Source organism: Eutrigla gurnardus, assembly GCF_963514095.1.
Source record: "Eutrigla gurnardus genome assembly, chromosome: 12".
In the NCBI taxonomy this organism is placed as follows: Eukaryota; Metazoa; Chordata; class Actinopteri; order Perciformes; family Triglidae; genus Eutrigla; species Eutrigla gurnardus.
Genome location: NC_139926.1, coordinates 19,519,252 through 19,543,642, shown reverse-complemented (window position 1 = coordinate 19,543,642; position 24,391 = coordinate 19,519,252). Strand labels below are relative to the sequence as shown.

At 41.6% G+C, this 24,391-nt stretch overlaps 1 protein-coding gene and 1 long non-coding RNA gene across 4 annotated transcripts; both read left to right on the top strand.

Moving 5' to 3' along the window:
* Positions 1-1,655: 1,655 nt before the first annotated feature.
* On the top strand, positions 1,656-9,739 carry sp3a (sp3a transcription factor). 3 transcript variants are annotated; one of them, XM_084022519.1, is made up of 7 exons: positions 1,656-1,826; positions 2,241-2,338; positions 2,721-2,807; positions 3,700-4,939; positions 5,894-6,080; positions 6,647-6,843; positions 7,706-9,739. In XM_084022519.1, exons 1-7 carry the CDS (start codon positions 1,820-1,822, stop codon positions 7,996-7,998), a joined length of 2,109 nt encoding a protein of 702 aa, XP_083878645.1. In that variant the 5' UTR covers positions 1,656-1,819; the 3' UTR covers positions 7,999-9,739. The 3 variants fall into 3 exon arrangements, with proteins under 3 accessions (XP_083878645.1, XP_083878644.1, XP_083878646.1); XM_084022518.1 differs by having other exon boundaries at positions 2,712-2,807; XM_084022520.1 differs by lacking the exon at positions 2,721-2,807.
* Positions 9,740-13,334: 3,595 nt separating this feature from the next.
* LOC311021468 lies at positions 13,335-22,788 on the top strand. Its single transcript, XR_014598013.1, has 3 exons — positions 13,335-13,494; positions 13,625-13,712; positions 22,703-22,788. It is a non-coding gene; the product is annotated as an uncharacterized lncRNA (long non-coding RNA).
* The last annotated feature ends 1,603 nt before the right edge of the window (positions 22,789-24,391 follow it).

Genomic DNA, 24,391 nt, shown 5'->3' with positions numbered 1-24,391 from the left:
TGAGAAGAAGCTTCTGCCTTGAAACAAATAAAGTTTGGATTTCTAGTTTAAATCCTGTGAAGATTTGTTAAAAAAAATAATAATATATCATTGCATTTTCCACATAACAATGCCAAAGGAAAGCTTCATCTATGGGAAGGTCATTGATGCCCCTGTTTACAGTTATATCTATCACACCGAATCCTTATAGATGTGCTGAACCTCCCACTGGGTAATTGCTCCACAGACTTCACAGATTCCTCTCACGGGGCGAATACAAGGTCTGTCAATACAATCTCATTTCCTTTGTTTGCAGCCCGAACTGGAGACAACACTCACAGGCCCGAAAAAGACGAACACCACCGTGACAATTATATATGCCTCGTGTAGGCCGTTGCATCCACTAGGGTGTTGCAGTTGAGCTGCTTTTAGGATATTTGACTTTTCCCTAGAAGAAGAAATTGTTGATACGTTTCCAAGGACTCCTGGAGTAAGACAGACACAGCTGCAAGGTTTTTCTAAAGCTGTTTCCATTGGCCCGTGTTTACCTGACACTTGGATTGACAGTAGAGTGATTGGAAATATCCACCATTCACTGCCGTGAGCTCCTGAGTGCACGGAAAGTGCTTTTGTAGTCTGGCTGTAATGGGCCAGGTTTGAATTGAAGGTTGAGAGAAATCGCCTCACTGCGGTCGCACACTGTGAGGAACTGACACACCACAAATAATAGTCAAAAGTGAGGTCCTGATAGCATCATAGAGCATGTACAATAGCATGCAGGCTCTCATTTCAGTGCACTTTCACAATGCTGCACTGTGCACAATCAGATGGAGGGGAAGAAATCGGTATAATACAAACTCAGATTGTGTCTTGATTGTGTTCCTTTTTGTCCTAAATAATCAACACACATCTTTAAACTCAATTGCTGATCACTTTCTTAATCGCGGGTAAGAAAAGGGCCACTATTAGCTTGCAGAAACACATAAGAGCAAACCTACCATGATCAATAGCGTCATTCAGATTTATTGTATTCAGAGTGTCAGAGCCTCGAATTGAGTAAAGCTTATTTGTACACTTAAAAATAAGGATACACTGACCTGCCATGACCAATCATCATTAAATACTGTTTATTTGTCAGTGTCATTCACTCATTCACATTTTAACTAACAGCAGTCCCATCTGTCTTATGTTACTCTACATATTTAAAAAAATGAATGCCTGGAATTTAAACTACCCGGTTTTGTGTTTTCATGGTAATTACAACACATAATTAAAGGAATTATAACTGTAGCTATTTTGCACAGACCACAAGTCAACCCAAAGACAGGCATATCACACACAAACTCACTATTTTATATGTATATAGCCTCCAATTGCTATTTTGCACTGTTACATGCATACATACTAGTTGTGTTACCCAGCAGCCATCTCACTGGACAGGTTTGATTCACTGGCAACACAAAAGTCACTGAAAGTACACCATTTCATAACAATCCTCACTTCCATCAGCAAAAGTGCTGTAAAACTGTGAAAATGCATTAACAGGAAAAGAATCCGTCAAAGGGTGATTGACGTGTCGGCTGGCGAATAAGATCACGGTGTGCAAAACGAGTAACCAATCAGCGGCAAGAAGGACGGCGGGATTTCCTGTATGTGACGTAAGGCTCCCGGTCAACACTGGAGGCCCCACCCTTTGTGTTACCTACCGCCCGTCAATCAAAATAGAAAAAAATTCTGACAGTTATCACATATTTCTACGCGTGTACAATCAATTCAATCTGCTGACAATGTCCAGTGGCTTGTGACTATCAGGATTATCCGTTTCGCGACAAGTCACGTAATGACTGGTACGTAATATCTTTATTTTATCCTTCACCCACGTAAGCTAACAGGCTACCACAGGCATCCACAGGCTAAATTAGCTCGCTAGCAAGCTAGCAGGGATGCTCGTTGGTGATAATGCTAATCATCGCCAGCTAAGTTAGCGGTAGCAGCTAACGCTCGCTCGTTAGCTTAGCTATCCGTGTTAGCTTGTTTTAGGACGCATTACTGCGAGCTGTCCCTTTTAAACTAGTTATTGCTTCGTCGCTGTGTTCTTTGTGGCGCTTGGTGCAAGGTAGTGGCGCTGGTTGTGACTTAATTTCAAGCTAGTCCGCTGGCGTTACAACGACGCTACACACATTAGCTAGCCTTAGTTGTGTGAGTGTATTAGCTGATGATTGTTCCCACTCTTATCGTTCTGCTTTTTTTTTATTACACAGCACCAGAATCGCCGATGAAACCAGAAGACATGGCTTCCTTGGACGTGGACAGCAGTCAAAGCGACTTTCTGCAGCAGGAGCAAGGCAGGGGCAATCAGGTAAGGTTTCCCTCTCGGGATTATGACTCTCTTTAGGCTATACTGTCGTTGAGTGTTCCCCACCGAAGTTCACACATTTCAAACTTGGAGGGGGGTATTCTACCCTCGTTTGAACCAAGCAAAACGTCCTTTCATGCAGCTTACAAATCCCGCCTCCTTAGCTCGGGTTGAAGTGACATGCTGTAAACCGCAGTCAAATCTAAACATTACCTGGGTGCTATCACGAGATGCTGCCTGCAGGGCTTATAAAACTAAGCAAGAAAGTAACTGCAGACTTTGCTCATTGGCAATGAGTCATCGTTTCAGTGTTGCCCAAACTAATGGACACCCACTTTCTTCCTTTTTATAAAAAAAAATCGCCCATTGTGGGAAGGACACTCAGCCGTCACCCCTCGACCTGCTGGCAACCACCTGCACTAAGGTTGGGTCACCGTCACAAGAGGTGGATAGAGGTGCTGCCGCTGATGTGGTAAGTCGGCACCTCTGCTAGATCCGACACAGCTACAGTGTGTGAAAGTTACGCTCTCCGTTACAGCTGAGCATAGCTGGGACTTTGGATGAACTGATCCTGTGGTCAAACTTCACTTTGCATCTAGTGTGAACAAGCCTTAAGCAATGTAATCAATTTATGTCATGGTGTAAAGAACACACCACCATATGCATACAATCTGAGTAAAATCATATGGTATCACAAAACAGAATATTACTTTTGCCGATATGCTGTAGTTGTGTTCACTTGGTGCAAGAGCAGTTAAGTTAGTATTCATAGTAAATTAACATTTCATTACAGCTCGTAGAAATACAAAGCAGAACATACAACAAAAACAGGTTTCTGCATTTGTTTGTTACAGTCAACACAAACTCTTGTGTGTTTGCCCACTTTCTTAGGTAAATCTTTTCTGATTAAAATGCTCCACTGTGCCAAGAACAGTCGAAAACATAGCATGAATCTCCACGAATAAAGCCTTCAAGCACAGTCGCAGGAGTTACTGTCGACCATAACATTTATTTCATGGGTCAGAGTAGCACTAATGATGCAGGATGAAAAGCCGCTGACATTGTCTAATGGTCACTTGTGGCATCAGGGTTACAATTTCTGACTTGTCATCATTCATACTAAATCAGCATTGAACCTTACAGAATTAAACACATGGCCAACTTTCTTTATTTTGTTTTAGTCCTGTACCAAGTGAACTAAACTACAGGTGTGAACACAGGATCAACGTGAAACTAAACTTAAATGTCTTGCCTGCTCAACTTCTTCCAGCTCAAAACATTTAGCTCAGTTTGTCTTCTTTAGTTAATTAACCACAGGTGCTCAATCATATTTATTTTTTAATGTCAATCATTTCTTTTCTCAGACGTCAGATCCATCTACTCATCTTACTGGAACTGATAAATGGGAGGTGTTAACTCCCACGACGGTGGCTAAAGATGAATCTGGATTGATACAAATCCAAAATCAAGGAATATTAACATCCAACGGACAGTATGTTCTTCCTCTCCAGAACTTACAGAGTCAGCCAATCTTTGTGACGTCGGGAACGGACGGCTCCTCTGCTCATTCAGTGCCTAACATTCAGTACCAAGTAATTCCTCAGATTCAGACAGCAGATGGACAGCTGAACTTCTCTACTTCCGGCTTGGAAGGAACAACACTGACTCAGGATGCCACAGGGCAGATTCAGATCTTGCCTGATGGCAGCCATGGTCTCAGTGTAACGTCAAACATCCTTAATAACCAACACAACCTCATATCACAGACTGGTAATGTCCACCAGCTCCATGGGGTTTCTCTCAGCTCCAACTTCAACAACCAGGGTCAGGTTGTTACTAATGTGCCTATGGGTTTGCCTGGGAACATAACTTTTGTTCCTATCAACAGTGTGGACTTGGATTCCCTTGGCCTCTCTGGTGCTCAGACTATAGCAACAGGGGTCACTGCTGATGGCCAGCTAATTATGACGAGTCAGCCCATGGATGGCTCGGAGGGTCTGGCGAAGACAGATAATCAGCTTTCACAGACACTACCAGATGACTCAAATGCAAATCATGAGATATATGTGCCAACGTCTTCCGCTCAGCTACAAATTCCAGCAAACGCATCAGGGCTGCTGACACAAGACACTTCATTGTCATCAGTGGGTGCGGAGCAAGCTGACTCGAGTTCTGGTCTCCAGGAGGGCTTCATCCAACAGAATCAGGAGCAGAGCATGCAGGTGTCCTCAGCTCAGTCCATCATCCAACTGCAGCAGGTACCTATTCAGACCACCAACGGTCAGGTGGTCCAGTCCATGGCGACAGCCGGGCAGAACCTGCAAAATGTGCAGCTGATCAACCCGGGAACCTTCATCATCCAAGCCCAGACGGTCACGCCGTCCGGTCAGATACAGTGGCAGACCTTTCAGGTGCAAGGAGTGCAGAACCTACAAAACCTGCAGCTGCCAACAACACCACCCCAGCAGATAACCCTGGCCCCAGTCCAGACCCTGTCACTGGGTTCCAGTCAAGTCAGCATCAACACGGGACAGATCCCCAACCTGCAGACGGTGACAGTCAACACAATGTCCCAACATGAAGGAGACACAGACAACCTTGGAGGTACAGCTCTTTTTTATTAATACATATTAATATGCAATTTTGCACTTCATTACTGAATTTATTAAATAAAGGTTCATGGACGTTTGTTTTTGGAGCTCAATGCAGACTGTTCAAAGAGCTGCCCATCTAAAACCGTCTGTACTGTTGTTGGGATGAAACTGACTATTAAACTACAACTACATTTTTATTGTTAGGCCTAATTGTTAAAATAAAAATTTCTCGCTAAATCAGTTAATAGGCGTTTTTCAGTGAAGACATCTTGACATGTCACAGCAGGAAAAGCACAGGTGTAAATTAATAAAATGAATGAAGGCTAAATTCCATTTAGCTGCTTCAGTTTCACAGTCCCGGTAATGTGCATGCTAGTTCACTGTCACATTGTCATGGCTTACTTGGACACTTGAAAGGAACGGCAATACCTGTGCTTTCCCTACTATAAAGTGTCAAAATATATGCTATGAAAATAGTCTATATTTTAGTATTCCAAATATACCATAATCTGTCATTCAAATAATCAACAAAGCCCTCATATTTTAGAAGCTGTGTGGTGTGTTTTTTTTAGTTGTTTATTCATTTATTCATTTGGATTTTTGATTATAAACATAGTTTGTTTATATTTTCAGCACCTTGACAAAATACATATAATATATCCTCAAAGCTGATTCGTGTTTAATTTTTATGTAATTATAGCTATCAAACATTTTGATGGACTTTTTGATTGAAGCAAAGTCCTTACAACTATTTTCTACCTCATGTTGGCTAGAATGTCCACAGGGTACGCTCAGTTATTATCATTAAAACATATTCTGCCAATCAAGTAATTATTTTATCAGTGCGTTTTACTTGTGAAATTCGCTGCCTGCTGTCAGCCACATGGAATAATGAAGTTGCTCTGACTGTGGAGGTGTTCAGAGTTTGTCAAAGCTTGATATTTACGTGCACATTTCGTTCCAGACATTCGGATAAAAGAAGAGCCAGACACTGGAGACTGGCAGCTAAGCACCGACTCCACCCTGAACACAAGCGATCTGTCCCACCTCCGCGTCAGGCTGGTGGATGAGGAGGACCAGTTGGGTCAGGAGGGCAAGAGACTGCGCAGAGTGGCCTGTACTTGCCCCAACTGTAAAGAGTCAGGCGGGAGGTGAGTGAGCCTGACTTAATGAATATATATAACTTCGAGGGGTGGGAATCTTTGGGTGTCTCACGATTCGATTCAGATTTTTGATTCAAAATGAATCATGATTCAAAATAGATTTTGTAATTAGTACATGCTTCAGGATCTACTCCAGTCCTCTGTGAAATATAAAGGTGTGGCAAATGATGGCATGAGAGCATAAGATTATTACATTTAAAAAAAAAGAAGTTAAACTGATTAAAATAATGTAAATACACAAGAAAAAAAAATCTAAGACCAAACATTACATTAATTCATGCCTAACTTGCACAAACGTATTGAGTATTTCTCAGCTACAACATTATGTCATTATGTCAAGTTGTACAAAAATAAGTCTTCATTTTCGACTACGCTGTTGCGGCGCAGCTCCTTTGAGATGAAACAGACCATGGATTTGATCAGCGTTTGTAAAAATCGATTTTTGGAAGTTGTGAATCAATTTATAATCTTAGAAAATAAGAATCGCGATTTTTACATGAATCGTTTTTTCTTTTTGCACACCCCTACTAACCGCCCATACCTGTGTTCCTCAGAGGATCGAGCATGGGGAAGAAGAAGCAGCACATCTGCCACATTGCCGGCTGTGGGAAAGTATATGGAAAGACATCACACCTGCGAGCGCACCTGCGCTGGCATTCAGGGGAGCGACCTTTTGTCTGCAGCTGGATGTTCTGTGGGAAGAGGTTTACACGGAGCGACGAGCTGCAGAGACACAGAAGAACGCACACAGGTGAACTTCTTTACTCCCCCAGTGTTTGCACGTCAGAAAAACGGAGTGAAATGTGTTAATTTGTGCCCTGGTAAGCATGAGTCACATTAGAAATAACAGCGTTTGGTCCCACCGTTGGATTAACATGTAAAATGTCAGGTTAGGATTGAAGGCCATAGTGAATAAACATGTGCAGATGTCATAGATTTTTGTGATAATTTTCCAGTTCAGGATGAGGTTTAAAGGGGTTGCTCTGCTGTATAATTTGCAGGATCTGTTAACATTCAACTTTATAGCAAAAACATAACAAGATATGCTGTTTAGCACTTCAGTTTTAAATTTTATCCCATGATTCTCCTTTCGATATGAACACTTAATCTGGCATTTTATGGAATATTACCATGCGGTGGTCATCCGTCGTCATAGGGGGAACTAAAGGAAGTAGTAGCCTATGAGAAATCATGTTGAATATACCAACATTACATATTGATATATAGTATCTGAAGACATTTACTTAAAAGAGGTATGAGACACTACTGTCAGCTTCAAGCTCACATATTAAAGGGATAGTTGGATTCTGTTAACTTTGCCTATGGATATTCAATAATTCTAGGTTTCTAATTGGTCATAATTATAATCGTTGCATAGTGTGAATTTGTCATTATTTGTCAGTTTTATCAGTGGCAGTTTAGAATGAAACAATTTATAACAACGTCAACAACACATCTTAATTATTTTATTCATCAAACGAGCAAATTGAACTTGGGTGTGACTTCCTCCTCACCTATAATACGTATTCCTCAGAAAGAGGCCATGTTTGACCATCTCCAAATGTATTCAGCATCAAACTCCCATGTTTCAAACTACATTTTCTCTCTGGCAGGAGAGAAGAAGTTTGTCTGCCCAGAATGTTCCAAGCGCTTCATGCGGAGCGACCACCTGGCGAAGCACATTAAAACTCATCAGAACAAAAAAGGCGTGAACTCTGGCAGCGCAGTGGTGGCCTCGATGGAATCCACGGGGTCCTCAGACAGTATCATCACCACGGCAGGCGGGACCACCCTCATCCTCACCAACATCCAGCAGGGTTCCAGCAACGCCCAGGACATCCTGGCCAACGCAGAGATCCCTCTCCAGCTCGTCACCACGGTAGCGCCGAGCGAAGTCATGGAGTGATTTACACTCGGCTTATGAACTTCTACAACCTCTCCCATACTGTATACTCTTTCCTGCATTTTTATTCGAAAGTTTTGAAGAAAAACTAAAATTATAAATATATATATACAGTATATATTTTAACACAGAAATAGTCGATCCATGTCCATACTCAGTTTTACTGAGGAAAAACTAGTAGTGGAGACTAAAAGAGGATAAAGATGAAAAAAGACATTGCAGTAAACACACAAGGAAATGCCTTATTTTGTACAATATTGTGTCGTTGGAAATGTAGGATGCCATTTTGTTTTGAATCCACTTATTTTGTGTTGACGTGTTTTTCACAAAAAAATATTGGTAAGTTGAGCAATTTTCTCCTCGCCTTTTTTTTTTTTGTGTGGTTTATTCCTATGATTTCCTTGGAAAGCAAGGTTTGATCCATCCTTTTATCAAACATGAAATCTCACAACAAAGCTAATTTTAAGTAATGTTTCTGCTTACGTCATGCAAATTTTTTCATGTTATGTTTTTTATATTATACATTCTTTTTTTTTAGTGTCCTCCTTGCAGTCAGTCTTCTTGCAAATTAGCTCTGTCTGCCGCCTCCTCTCCCATTTTAAACCCTTTGCTCACACATGCTACTTTTTGCAGGTGAAGTCAAAACAATCAGAATTTTGTATTGTAATTCCTCTTGGACATATACTGTTGATAAGATGCACATTATTTGCTTATTAAATATTTTGACTGAACCGTTATTTATATTTGGGCTTTACATAGATGATGCATTTGTGATACTAAAAGTCAAAAATATTTCAAATGGCTCCATTATATGTAATTTAAATGTTTTTTTTTTTTTGTAAAAACCTTTTTGGAGGACTTAAAAAAACACAAAACATGCATTGTAATATGAACAAGAAAAGCCATTTGTTTTGGAGGTAATTGCCAAATTTGACTACCAACTCAGGGTGACTTGTGACTGTGTGATATGATTAGAGTTAATCACCCCTGTAGTTCTTGGGCCATGGTGGTGATGTGAAGAAATGTTATTTGGTGATGGACCAAAAGCTGAGGTGAATTTAAGCTGTCACCATGTTACCTGTGCTTTTTTTTTTTTTTTTTTAATTCTTCTCTGTCAGATTTTACATCGAGGACAAATATAATTATAAAAACAGCTTCGCCGAATTCTCGCCAGTATCTTGCTCCAACATGCAGTTGGGAAAATGTGTATTACTGAACGCGGTACTCTTTTTTTATTTTTTTTCTATTCTCATCACTTCATGTTGTTAATCCTTTTGTATAAAAAAAAACACCTTTTGTATACTTTCCAAGAAACTGTCCTTTATATTCATTGTCAGTAATTGTACAATGTTTCTGTCTGTGTTGATACCTTTTCTTTACCTGTATGTTGCATTTCCCTGTTCCACATTGTGTTTTTTATTTTATTTTATCTGAACCCCCCCCACCCCAAACCTTTGAATTGTTCAATTGAATGCACACTGAACAGTGAATTATGGTGGCATATATGGTTAGATTTTTTTTTGTTTTCTTTTTGTAACACATAATGAAAATTTATGTGATGTGATTTATTTTCTTTCTTTTTTTTTCGCTCACATGGACACGTTCCTCTTCAGGAGATTAATACTTTACCCCAATTAGAACAGCATCTTTATATTATGTACTAAACACTGTTTAGGTTTGTTCAAAAAATCTTCTGTAAAAATATGTCAATATAACATCAATATAAACCTTTCTGTTACACTTGAATTTCCTTTCATTTTTGCTTTATTCATTTGTTTTTGTTTAGTGCCGCTGTGTTGTTGATATTTAATGCTAAAATGAGTTAGAGTTATACTTAAAAGCATTTTTTCTGTCCTTTCGAAGACTTGTCATCCAGGCATGAGGTTCTTTCTCCCCCACGGCTTATACTCTGGGTTAGTAGTCCAGTAGATGTCACTACAGCCACGGGAGCAGGACGAGAGGTACGTTTGACCACTTGACCTTCCCCATGTAGCACCGCTAAGGTAAAGACAGAAGTCACTGAGGCCAACAGGAGGTGTGGACCCTCAATTAACCGCAAGTTAATGTCACACAGAAATGTCAGGAACATATTCTGCTGCTGCGGAGAACAAAGTACTGTCTCATGACTTTGAGCGATCCATATAGATGCGTGAGAGGTAACGGCTTCTGGTTTTTACGACCTAGATGCTTGTATATTTGAGTGAATTATCGGGAAAGTGGTTTAAATGACCTACTCTGTTTTGCTTCTGACTTTTGAGGGTCCACGCGGCTCCCTGTCACTGCCATACGCCAGAAGAAGGGGTGCTTTTTTAATGTTTTGTTCTATTAACCTCAATCATTCACAAGGCAGCACACATGCTGCATCACTATCTGTGCCTCGTGCACTAAATGGGACATTTACTAATTAGGTACTGTTTTATCTTTCATATAAGATGGCAGCATAAGGGAGCTAAAAATGTATTCTACCCTTGGTTTTGGTGCCTGCGAACATTATTAAAATGATGGTCTATGAAAAGCTTAATCTGGTAAATCAGAGTGAGAAGCACATGCTTTTTGAGTCTTCGTCAATTTGCTGAAAACGAGTCAGAAAATGTGGTCTATAACGTTAAAAAGGACTCGTCCGTTCCGTCGTTCCTTTCATTTGCATAATTTAATGAATCCAATTCATTGTAATGCAGTACCAAGTGCACCAGGAACATAGAATGACAGTTTGAGTTAATGAAATGTGTTAACGGTATCATCATTTACTTGTATGTTAATTAGTCCAATTAATTTCCCCTGCTCGGTAATCTGAATATTGTAATAATCTTTGCTCCCCTGCAGGAATGAATCTATGATACACAGACCTCTGGGACGGTCTGCGTAGAGAATTGTGGGGTTTTTTTCCCCCTGTTGAAAAGTGGAAAATATGAAGAAAAAAAACATGAGTGCCTCAATATGTTTCTTAGGTCTGAGATTCAGGAATATTTCTGCAATTTTGGGGTGGATTTATACTCTTTGCTTGAATATTGTTTACCAGAGGTTTGCGTATGTGGTCTGCCTCCAGCTTTTATGATGCAAATCACACCCTCGGTTGGAAATGTGTTGGGGAAATGGAGGACGATTGTCTGTTTGGCAGAATCAGGATAACTTTCACTTGCTTTACAAACTGCCTTTGCATTGTAAGGAGAAGAGGCGCGGTTCTCCCGGCCGCTGCAGCTAAACGCTGCCGTCAGAGATACCGGCTGGCTGCTGAGCATTAACACCGTCCACACTGTCATTTCAACACCCGCATAGAGGGGCTAACTTTGTCAACAAACTGTTGAAATTCTTCTCTTATTGTACTTGCATGTAACAAACACACACACAAGTAAAAAAAATGAGTTTTCAGCCCAGGTAATAACTCTGGAGAGGAAACTTTAGTTTAGAAAACACGGATGCAAAACAAGTAAAGCTTCTTGTGGCTACGATTTGTTGAGGCAAACGTGTGTTTACTGCGCACACTTAGTCCCTCTTTGTTACTTTATTTTTGTAGTTTTGCAGAAAGGACTGAAACACAATTCAATGCGAGTCGTATTTTAAGAGAGTAAAGGAAAAGCTTTTTGTATTGTGTCTTTGTGATGGAAAAGCAGTGTTTACACTGCTAGTTGTGTGTGTTTTTATTGCGGCAAATAGCTTTGGTTCTTCTCGCTCGGGTTGAATAGCGGTGCAATTGTACATGGCGCTCAACTTCTCTTCCAATTCATGTGCAAAATGCATAAACACAATAAACACTGTAATCATGCAATAACATTTCCGACTGTATGTGTGATAGAATTCAAAATGCTATTGGGATTATGGTTCTTAACCATTGGGAGGTAATGTGAACTGTTGGCAGAAATTACTTCTTTCATTATACTGTCCCAAATATACAAAATACTTCAGTGAGAGGGCTGCTTCTTCCCTACACATCCTGCCCAATTTTAACTGTTTTCCCCCAGTCGTTGGAGGATAGGCCTGCAATTTTTGCAAAGTGACTATTATTTGTCTTTCTCAAGGAATCAACAACTTGAAGGTACAGTGTAATGAATTGTTGGCGGTTCTGCAGCTGTATTTATTTGCAATATTGCTCTTCTGCGAAACACATAATTTAGAGCATAAAGCCTTTATTTCGTTTCCTCTTGGATATGGACTGAAAGTCTCTTCCCTAAGTTATAAAGCACTAAACTTGCATCGTAATGTTGTGTTTACGCTCGTATTACTAATTATGTTTTTCTTTTTAAACCATTAGGACAAACTAAATCAGAAAGTCTCCTGCGTTTCTACATTCCTGGCACACGCTTGCCCTTGATCAACTGCAGAAGGCAGACAATAGCGCAGATCATTTTCCCCATGCAGGGAAACACAGCATGGATCAACTCAATAACCTGATATTCCCTGTCTACTGAGTGTGGCCAATTTAGTAGAAGGTCAGCGCCTTTCTTTTTTCTATTTTTTTTTATTTTAGTCCAGAGACAATTTGGTGACCTCCCTCCGGAGCCCCAGCAGGACAAACCGAATCGTGGAGCTAGAAAGTGCTTGTGTTGACATTGCGTTTTCGGTGTGGACTTCTCAAGGTGAACAGATATCTGGTGAGGGACAGGGGGGCTATTATGCAAACTCAACCACAGCCAGAAGTAGCAGCCATGCGGATTTAGATTTTAATGTATTTTTTATTTTATTTTTGATGTTTAATTCTAAAGACGTCCACTGGGTATAAAAGTATAGGTGCATTAATGTCACCGTGGCTGCAAATCATCTTCCATCATCATTTCCGATGCAGACGTGCCATTCACAGCTTTAAATTGAACACAGTAAAATTATGGTCCGTTCTGTTTCAGGAGGATGGAATTTGGATTTGATCAGTCTTCGCCGTCTTTATTGTAAAATCTCTCTCCCCTGCTGGTTTGCATTTACTGTTACACTGTTTTTTTTTTTTTTTTTGGACCCAACTGTGAAAATTGAATCGACAACAATGAGACACCTCCATCAAATTTCCCACATTATGTTGTTCTTTGTGCTCATACGCAGCGTGTGTCTGTTTTTAGCGCGGAGACAATTGCATAAGACGTTGAGACGTATGAGAAGATTAGGAGTGGATCATTTTTTATGCCGTTCCTCACAGCACTTGTATGGTTTTTCTCATTGTACGAAATAACTCTTTGTCTTTGTTGTGCACCTCAAGGTCAAATAGGACAACGGCTTCAACTTCCTCAGACTCGAGGATAAACTGCAAGCGTGCGCTCAATATTCTCTTTTGGTGACAAGAGCTGGCCTTCGGTGTTATTCAGGCCCATTGAAAACAATTTCAGATATGAAAGGAGACGTTTTTGTATCTGAAAATGTACATTAAATGGTGTCAACAACATCCTGGAGGTCAGAGGAGAGTCCCCATGGAGACTGAATCTGGCTGCTGCGCTCGGAGACTCGACACCCCCCTGAGTGGCGGCTCCGTGATGGCTCTCAGTTTCTCTCGTCATGTCCCTGGCAGCTTTGACACAGGTAATATGCATGCAGGCTGACAGTGCCTGGGATGTGCGGCAGAGACAATGATGTACATATCATTTTCCTCCCTGACTGATTGAAGACTGTAATCTGTGCTGGACTTTCACTCTGATTACACACGTCTCAGGGAGCAAAACAAGGACTCTGAGCTGCCACTGGGCACCGGACTCATCCAGGGCTTTCAGCCTTCAAGAGGACTGGAGTCCGCCTTTAAGGTGAGCTCAATTTTCGTCCCATTTACACTATTGTTACGAGTGTCGGATGGAATGCATCTGGTTGATAGTGGTCAAACTGTGGATGTCTGAAGATGACACAGAAAACAGAGATGTATCTGGCATCCAAGGTCATCCCATTCCCGTCTCCAGTACTGTCACACGTTTAGAGCTCCTGTAAAGGCACAAAGAGAGAAACAATATCATGAATTTTACATTCCCCCCGCTTTGTGTTCTGCACTTACAAAATGCAAAGTGTCTCCTGCAGCCCAACAGGCCAAACCTTCCCAACAAGCCAACCATGAAGGCAGACAGAGCATATCCTGCTCATAGCGATACTATTCTGTAGAAAGAAAGCCTTCCATGTGTTTTTTTATTTTATTTTCCGTACTCAGATGTTCAACACGCTCTTAAACCGCCTGCGTAACCTTGTGAGGTACACTTGTGTCTTTATGCATCAAAAAAAAAGAAGAGATTTCTGTGTTGACAGTAGGTCAATCCTTTACAGAAGTTACCTAGCACATTACAAGGTTGGTCTCGGGGGAGAAGTAATGGGTTCTGGGCAATTGACCAACCCGCCATGCTTTACTGCACCTGCACTGAGTTAGAGCTGTCATCATTACCACTTCCTCTAACGTTCCCCCACAGCAACCCAGACACTCCCACTTACAGCGATATTTCACTTTGCTGGAACATTTTCACTTTTTATTATGCATCCCCTCCGTACACGAGCCGAGGCAGCCTGGCTGTAAGATCCTGAAGCAGTAAGGTAACCTCTAACAGGCCGTCGGGTCCGCACTAAAACATAATGCTTCCAAAATAGCTCCCAGGCACCGGCTATGAGCTTCAACTTTTTACAGATTGAGAACCATGTTTTTGCCAAAAAGAAAAGAAAATGTCGAAGATTGTCTCCATGTCAGAACATGGAGTTTAAACGGGGTCTGTCCTTTGTTTTAGTTATTCAAAACGATCCCTAGATTGTACAGAAATACACATCAGGCTGTTCTATTTAAACAAGCTGTTCATCTGCTTCATTAGAAGGAATCAAAAGCTTCAACGTTATTTAGTTAATCAACACTTGCTGTTAGGAAAGCACCTTCAACTTAATTTGTATTTTTTTCTTTTTTTCTTTTCGTTAGTACAATCCTTTTATAAATCGTCGTACATTTCACTGAGCTACGCTTCACACGGGTCAGCGTTAGATCAAAACTCTGGCGTTCACAGCTCTCTGATTACAAAGCCGTCTGAAGTCTGCTCTGATTAACGTCTTCGACAAAAAAAAAGTGGTGCTAATATATTAAGAACTTCAGTCGCATCATCGCAAACAAACACATGGATGATACTTCTCAGATATTTCTACTGATAAAATCATCTCACCACAAGCTCTGTTTAGTCGCCGCTCAGGAGCTTTTCCATCATTTCACATGCTTTTTCCAGCTGTGATGGTATTTAAATTTGTATCTGAGCATTTGATAAGGTTATACTTCAGCTCACGAACGAGACAGGAAGTTGTGAATGAAATCTGTAAGCTGACTCCAGTAGTAATTCTCACACACATTTCTCTGAGATGGAAGCCAACAAACAACATCATTGTACTTCAGCATCCAGCTTCTTTTTTTTTTTTAAACGACAAATACCAGAAATGATCGAGGCTTAAGCATAGCAAAGCGTGCAGCAACTTCGCTCTGACTTGCAGATGTTTTTCCCCTTCAGTTTTCCGCTTCCTCCTCCCACGCATGGTCTTATATCAGTATTCGCCGGATCCAAAACGACCAGCTTTGAAAATGAAGGAGAGGAACTTTACATTGTGCCAGAAAAAGGAATGGAAATTACGGGCAGTGTCAGATAATTGAGCTTGTCGTAAGAGACATGTTAATAACAGACGAAGATGCAGAAGACTTGTCACTCCGTACCCTGGGTGACAGACTCTCTCTGCTGTTGATGAGCTGTTTTAGAGAGGAAATTGTTCCACGCAAACACCATCGTTATTACAAGCTGGCAAGCTGCTCGCTTGTGTACCCAATTCTGCTTGAACTGACAGAATCCAATTGACCGGCACATATTCATGCACTTTATTTTCTTTATTCTCACCAACAATGCAGATAATTACTGCACCAAGTAAAACTGAAAATAGAATTTCGCTGTGTCCCAGAAAACAATGGCGGAGCTGTCTCAGCAACATGTCTGCTGAAATTGCCGTGACTGGGAGACCTTACTGTAAGACGAGCAGCAATCCAATATCGCTTGTCAACTTAAAACCGACTGAAACCAACGTTGGCTTTCTCTTCTTTTATGAAATACGGGGACGTAACTTGCATTTTTCATGCTATCGTGAGCAAAGCAAAGCCTCGTGCAAACCTTTTATTTAGAGCTTTATCTTGTTTTCTATCACTCCATTTTAAAAGTTATCTCTTTACAATTAAGTGTTCCTTCATGTTCAGAAGATGGAAATGTTTCACTATTCTCACATCTATTCATTTGCTATAGGAGTGAATGTTGACGAGGCTTAGAAAATACAGGCACATTTAACTATAACATGCCATATTTAGGTACTGAAATGACATTTTAGTCCCAGAATTCAAGTAAAATCATCTCCTGATTAAGCTCACAAGCCTGTTTTTTACTTTAAATTGCTTCAATTTGCATGACTAAAATCAGGCTACATTGTGTCTTTACCACTGATTAAATTAAATTGCAATTGACCACTTCTGTGTTTTTAATCCAAAGTCAGAGTTGTTTACTGATTAATTTCCTGTTTGTAAGCCGGCCCCCTTTCACTGAAGTCTTTTCCAAATGCATTGTCTCAGCTGCCCACAAAACACTTACCTTGTTTTTATCATGTGTTTCTGTAACGGACGTTTAGTGTGTGTTGTTTTCGTTGTACTGGATGAAGAAGCCGGTTTTAGAGGAACATGGAAATGTGTGTGGACATTACCCTGATAGGTTTAACTGCTAAAATGGCCCCATTCGTCTGCAAATGAGCGAACGTACATTTTGATGCGGTTAAAAAGGCACATTCACCCTAAATTTCATGCCTGTGTTCCTATCATTAATCCCCTCGGGAGTTAACCCGATCGAGTAGCAAATGGGACGTCGCCTCCGAAGCTCGTGCCCTCAGAGAATAGCGGCCGCGGCGGGACGGTGAAGTGTCTCCCAGGGACCAGACGGACATCTGCTGAGTTCACGTCCTCCCGCCATCAACTCATTAATAAGGATCCTCCACTGCAGCCGTGTCGGTGTTGTTGTGTTTTAAACTTTGCTGCGGAGGATGTGTTGCCTGCCATACTAATGTACGGGGGACACTGTAGTGCCGCTGTCCAACAAGTCGTCCGTTATCTGAGGGAAATGTATCCGTCCAGAGGTGAGGGCGGCTTTGTGCTCTCAACCAGGCCACCTCTCAGCCTTTGTGCCAGTAACAAGCTCAGCTCAGGCTCCAACGAAGCGAGAAATTGTAAACTCTCCGGAGAGGCCCAGTGGAGAGATAAGGGCTTAGTGTTTGCTGGCAATGTGCATGGGGATGAATCTGATACGGCCGAGTCCCACGCCAGAAAGGGAGTGATGATACCTCCCCTTCTATGGAGAGTTATGTTTAATCCCCTTTGCCAGTGTATTCACTTGCAAATATTCCAGTCACCATTAATATGTATTAACACCCTTCACACACTGTTCAATACAGGTTTATCAGACTCCATTTTCCCTCTTGTCCTCGCCATCATCTCGCCGCTGCTCTTCAACCGCAGCTTTTTTAGGAGGAGAATAGACTTTGAATGTGCTGCCGGTGTTCAAGCAGCAAACCTTTGCCTCCAGATACGGCAGGGTTCAATATAGAGTCCGCTGATACGTCTGCAACCGCAGCACAAATATCAATTTCCCCCCCAGCGACTCTGATGGGGCTTCATGGCTGTTTGCCTCGTGTGACATCAACAAAAATGAATGATTTCCCCAGAAGTTTAAAAATATACTAAATTCAGAATAACAAATAGCAGACATTACAATTCAATTGTCTTCTATTTGAACTCATGAGGTCTTAATTCTAACTTAAACATGTACAGCTGCTGTTATGTCTTGTTTCTCTTTGTAAAAATGTTATTTTCACATCAAAATCAGTTTTTATAGCTTTTTCACGCCCATAAAACAGTTGTTTACCTTCACATGGATCCCAAGCATTTCTGTTTTAGATTTATCCTCTTTATTCGTAGACTAACTGTAAAGAAAAAAAATCAAATTAAACATTTCTGCAGCATTTAACTAAAGATCAGTATTGAATTTCTCCACATTAAGTCTTTGTAGTGTTTATGAATAAATCAGACTTGTAACAATATAGATTTAAATGTCAAATTAGTTAAAATTCTCTTTCTAAATGTGATTGTAATTCTGAATTACAGTACACAGCGTAATCTTAACAAGATAAGGAATGTTGAATTGGATTTGTGTGAGATTATTTCCCCCCGCGTTCAACGGTCTAATCCAGACAAAGCCCGGAGAAGCTCATTACAGCCTGGTGAGGCCTTAAGCCTGTGTGCTGTCTGCATTAAAGCAGCCAAGAACTGTCTGTCAGCTCCCTGGCAGAGCCCAAATCAAGCTGTCAATTACTGGACGTGTTTATGGAAATTACATGTTTGTTAACATGCTGGAAAAAAAATGTGCTCTCGGCTCAAGCAGCATGTGTTCGGAGAAACAATTTTGCTTGGAAATCACCTTTCAAATGGATGAAGGTGATCCTCATCAGATCACAGACACGAGAGGCATTTTAACTCTGCCCATCCTGATACGTGTGAAGAAAAGCCCAGACAGGAAGAGCCACAACTAACAATCAAAGGTGGCGTCCATGTATGAAGCTCCGTTTGTGTTTATTAAGTCGTTTCACTCAGTCTTGGCTGTTGTTCAACCTCCTTTGTTACTCTTGAATGTGCAGGTTTGGTGTCTAATGCAGCAGTAAAATCACACATGCAGCTGTAACAAAGTAAACATTACGTTTAACCAATTTAATTGGACGTACAAAAGGTGAAATAACCACTAGAGGGAGCAGCACGCTCCCGATTTCTTCTTAATAATTTGCGCGCAATATTTCGTTTCCACTTAACGCAAGTTGACGTCTTATGGGTTTCAAACTCTCCGTTTCCATCCGAAGACGCTCCTTCTAAAGTAGAGTCTCACTTTGAATAGATTCTTAACAATGCGGTGTAAAACCGAAGCTCCCTCCACCATTCAGGGCAACGTCTTCTGATGAGATGTTTATGTCAATTTTCCTGTTGATTTTCTCCCACATAAAGGCCTTGATTTCAGCCTCCCAATGATCATGAAATTGAGCCAATCGACATGCATGTCTCCGATGTCTGGTCGGCCTCATCTTAGACAAGGTAATTTTGTCAGAGCAATTACCATTGTAATGTATTCCAAAGTCAGGGGCATTTTCTGCTGCTTAGGTGAGCCGCTGACAGCATGTTTTGATTTTTAAGCAATTGTGCTTTTCACTCGGAGATCACGCCGAGGTCTGCGGTTTCTCTCCACGTAACAACCCGCCATGATTCCATTATTTCACATTAACATCTAATTACCTCGCTCAGACACGCAGCTATACTGGAAAGCCGCCGCGAGTTCTGGGGTTTTGACGAAGCTGTAAGTAAGGATGGGTTTGTTTGTGTGTGTCGGGGGGTGGGGGGGGATGCGGGTGTTTATGAAGAAGAAACTCCAACTGTAAGACATACCCAATTCCCAGTGGACCCGTATTACCTGTCAAGAGATGATGACAATGCCCTGGAGAATGTCACTGTGCAGTGAAACTGTCATCACACAATTACTCTCACCATTACTGGCCCTACATCTCCATGTAATGGCTGTGACACACTTTACAATTCAGATTGTATTCTCAGTCATTGGCACTTAAATGCTGCACTCCGTTTTATGAAAAGATAAAGATCTCTGTAATCTGCCAGAGCTCAACCATCCCTTGAAAGCTTGTCAGGCGACATTTTGTCGTTCACAAGAAGTTGTCATACCCCGGAGCATTTCTCTTTGTTGGCCCCCGGTGAAAGTGTCTTTTTGAGTGCACTATTGTGTGCTTGTTGATGTGCGCTCGCCTATAGTCGAGGCCGTGTTTTGGGGGGGGGGGGGGGGGGGGGGGCAGTTATCCGTTGGAATCATCACAAGGGGAACATGGTATATGACGTGGGAATCGGCTGCGGCGATCGATCAGTGCGGAGCATCAGGAGGTTTAAACTTTCACTCCTGGGTTCAGCGCAGTACGGCTGGAGATATTTTAGATTTTTGTCACTTTGTTACTTCTATTTTTTGTCTATGCCACTTAGGCCAAGCCCATTTGTTCCTATGAAGACCTAAATATTTAAAAATGAGTCTCAAATATATAATTGTATTTCTGGGAGACTAATTTCAGTTGCAGATTAATACCTGACTAAGTATTTCCAACAGCAGGCTGGACTACGTCAAATAAACTAAACTACAGTGTCCACATACATGGAATGAAGTAATACGTCACCAAATGCAACAGTGTTTGTCCATCAATGAAAAAACAAACGCAATAAGAAAATGTAATTTAAAGTGTAAATAAGCTCCAATTCAATAAATGGAGAGAAAAAAAACATAAGTATATACGATAAAGATCCGCCCTGTGTCAGTTCTGGTTCCTTACTGGATTAGAATTTAGAGCATATATGACAACGTTGTCAAGTTCAACCTACATTTTTTTGGAAAGCTGCATTTCTGGTCACGAGAAAATGTCTTAAAAAAAAAAAAAAAAAAGAGCCGGCTTCAGGTTTGCTGTGATGGATTTAGCTGTCTGTCTGTGTGATTCACTGGCTGAAAACGGCTGCTTATCAAACCATTGGACTCACCACCTTGACAGCGCTGCCCTGTTTCTCATTTACATTCCTATATCCACAAAATGAGTGAGATTGCCAGGAAGTGATGCTGGATCTGTGGAATAGCATCGGCTCCCTGTCAACACTGAAAACATCGACCATTCACAGACGTCTTTTGTTGCTTCTCGTTTAATAGAATCAACCGTTTGTTTTTGGTCTTTTTCACTTGGATTCCTTGATAATAAGAAAAGCATAGCTTATCGCCTGGACTTGTCCTTTAAGTCTCAGCCGTTAGCAGGTTTGGGAAACAGTCCAACTGCAAAAAGCCAAACTGCCAGCCTGCGTGTGATAGCAGATTGAGTTTAACAAGCCAGATGGGTTGTAATTGTCTGATCAATCCAATGTTTGTGAGCTTTTATGCCTTTTATTACGGTTTGTTTTCCTTACGTGCTATTTCCCCTGCTTCCCTTGGGGAGGGTCTGTGTCAAAAACACTTTTGCTGCCTCACCAGCGTTACTTCTCTCGGGGACGTGGAGTCACACTTTTGTTGCTGTCTGAGTCGGGGGCTGCGCCTTCCATGAAAGTGACTGGAGCAGCATTATCTTCCACGCCCGCTTGGCCATGCCGCTGCAGTTTTTACCGTTCACCTTTTCAGAGCGGTTGTCTGGCAAAGCGCTATATGATTAAGGCTGCCCTGCTTTCATCTGTGCAGAGGTCACTGAAGGCTTTTCTTCTCCCCCAGTTCGCCGGAGTAAGAAAATGATTTAGACATTTGGAAATGTCATTTTGAATCTGCTGAATTCTCGTAGCTTTTTAAAACTTGCAGGGGTTGACTTTTTTTCTGTTTTTCTTCACTTTCTTCATGTAACTGTACTGTATATATTTGAATCCTCCACACACACCCATGCAGATGTCTGACTCCTGAGACGGAGCCTTGTATTTAAGGCATTGTTATTTTCATGCCACGTGTAACAGCAGGCACTCTTTCCAATCATGACTTAAGAGTTGGTCCCTGTACAGATTTGAAGAGCTTAACCCTTCACTTTTGGAGGCCATTGACTAGTTTTCCTACCCTTTACTGTATCGCGCTAATTGAGACTCTTTCCTGGCACTTCTGTTTCTTCCTAGACTTATAATGTGCCGGATAGATCCTCAACCTGCTCAATCACAGAGAACTAATTTGACCGTATTGTTTGACAAGTGTTCCTTTACGGCTCGGTGTGAGTGAGATGCAATCTGAGAACAATTATGCCATTTTCTGAGAACAATGTGGGGCTGCAAGAGCCGTTTCAGATTTTCACAGGTCAGATGTAATGATTCAAATTGCTTCTGCCCGGGGCAGGAAAAGAAAGGCCCGTATTGATATTGTATATGCAGATGGATAGCAACCGCTGATACTCGTGTTCTCGCCATTTCTTGCGGTTTGTCCTTCCTCTAAAGCTGCAGGGTCTCTGACTGCGAGTCATTTTCGTATATGGTGAGGACTTAATTCTAATTCTGCAGCACATCAGGTACCCTAATATTAAAGAATGGTAGGCAAAAGACCCTGAAGGTGCACTGGCATTTCAGAGGTAGTGAAGTAAAAGAACCCTCAAGGTTGTAGAGGACTGAAGCCCATCTGAGCTGTGTCTTTGAAGCCCCCCGTTGGACTTTTAAATTTTTATCACACCTGATATTTGTTCTCGATGGCAAATTAAGACTCTTCCCCCGTGCCGTTCAGTTTCCCTTCCGAAGACGAGGCTTAAATTCTGTCTAACTGCCTGAATTTACTACTCTTCTATTTTTCACACGACAGAATCAATACCAGGACTGAAGAAGAGAGGATAAAAATTTATGGTATCTTGCAATTTAATGGTTGAAAAGATGCAATTTGAAAGATCATAAATTGTGAAGGAGCTTATGCTTCATTGCACTTGATTCAGTGCTTGCTGTTAGAACTTGATTTGCGAGTGTCTGCAAAGTGTGATTAACGAGGCGATCAATGTGCAGTGCAGCACAGTATGGCACTCCTAATGCTCTTCATTAGAATAAATAAAATAAATTGACTGCAGCTCTATGAAAACTCTGTAATGGTTAAAAATCAAAGAATGTCATCCCCCAGCCACGATTTAGCTCCTCTCAGCCTGCATCCACCTTGATCACATTACCCTGACAGCCTTGTCTCTGAACCTGCAGGGGCCCCGAGATGAGCCGGCGTTGAGGGAAGTAAAAGGAAGTGGTGTGTCGGCGGGGGCCACCGGCATTGCTTAGTTGACTGGTAATCATAAATCTGAGGGCTTTTGTAACCGAAAGTGTTGGGGGGAACACAGTTTGTGGAGTATTAATGCATGAAATAGCATTTCGAGCTGATAAACGCTTGGCAGAGCGGTCGGCCCGCGCGGATTGCTCTTCCCTCTCTTTTTTTCTTTCATGAAGGCACATTGTTTGTAATAACATTTACCAGGAGAATTTATTCCACTTCATCTCTCGGCTTTTTTCTCACCAGACAGCTCGGCGTTGCTGTTGTGGAGGGAGGTGGAGTGTCAAACTCGCCTGTAACATTCACTCCGCCTGCCTGTCGCCCCGTGGATTATTGTCTTTTCAGATTAGACTATGTCGAATTGGCCACAATATGAGCTGTCATGCAGTCACTTAACTTGGCCCTTCAATTGATTTCTTGCTACGTCTCCCATGTGGTTGTTAAAATCAATTAACTATAAGTAACTGGGCAACGGGAACGCGTTGGTAAATGAGCTGGTATTGATATTTTCATCTTTCTCCATTAAAAGCAAAGCATCGACTCAAAAGGTTTACATTACGTGTCATGTTTGTCTCTTTGTCTACGGCCGTTAACAGGGAACCGCGTGAACCACGCGGCGGCTGATGAACGTCCAGCAAGATGCACAGCAGCAACAGCCATACCGCACGTGTCAGCCAGAGCAAATATCACATTCATAACAGCAGCAAAAGAGGAACTTATCGTGTGAGTGCACGTACAGGAATTATATTTATGTTAATATCTGTCTTCATACGTTATGGACCTGCATTTATTATATATGTATACAGCGTTTATCCTGCGTGACACTGTGAACTTCCTGATGCGACTCCTGCACGGCGAGGAGAGATTCACATTTCAGTTTGCGTGCACTCGAAGCTGCTGATGAGACGCGTCCCCGATGGCCGGGCACCCGCTGAAGTCGGCACGGCAACCGAGCGGCCCTCTCCCTGCTCTTGTCTTTGCGACACCTTTGGGCTGCTACTGTAGGGTGAGTCACCTCTCCTCCCGCTCAGCTCAACCTTTATTAGCTCTCTGCCCATTAAACATGACCTGAGTGCTCATTTTGCATGGAGACATTTAATTGCGTGCTGCTGAGGCACTAGTCCTAATGGGCTAAGTGCTGGCCTCTATGGCGACGACGTGAACTGTATATGAACTGCAAAAACTTTCCTCCATTATTGTAATCGTCTTGGAAAGCACACTTTCTGACCTGTTGGATTGACAGTGAATTTACACCAAATTTACAGACAAAAGCATTCTTTTTTCATTTCAATTAAATCTAAAATGAAAGAATCTTTGTCCACAGTATATGAATTATTGGAGGTCATGTTTATCAGTTGTGGAATTTGAAACGAGCTGTGTTTCTACGAATGCATTCAGGTGTAACTGAAGACATTTGCCAGGAAATCCTTCATATTTCGGCCCTGCAGAGTGCATTCATATTAAAATGGACCACACTTGTGATAATAGGATGCAATTTGGATTTTAAGTTTTCCGCCAAATGTTCCAACAACAAAGAGGTCCGACAGACCCAACAGAGAGTGTTGTCCCAACATGAAAATATCCCAGTGACTAAATCCACTCAGTCTGAGCGTTAACGGCGTATT

Bases quoted from the DNA above. Each gene is read 5' to 3' on its own strand.
- sp3a (XM_084022518.1), top strand. The intron at 2,339-2,711 runs GTAAGGTTTCCC...CATTGTGGGAAG, and splicing joins AGCAAGGCAGGGGCAATCAG to GACACTCAGCCGTCACCCCT. The intron at 6,844-7,705 runs GTGAACTTCTTT...TCTCTCTGGCAG, and splicing joins ACACAGAAGAACGCACACAG to GAGAGAAGAAGTTTGTCTGC.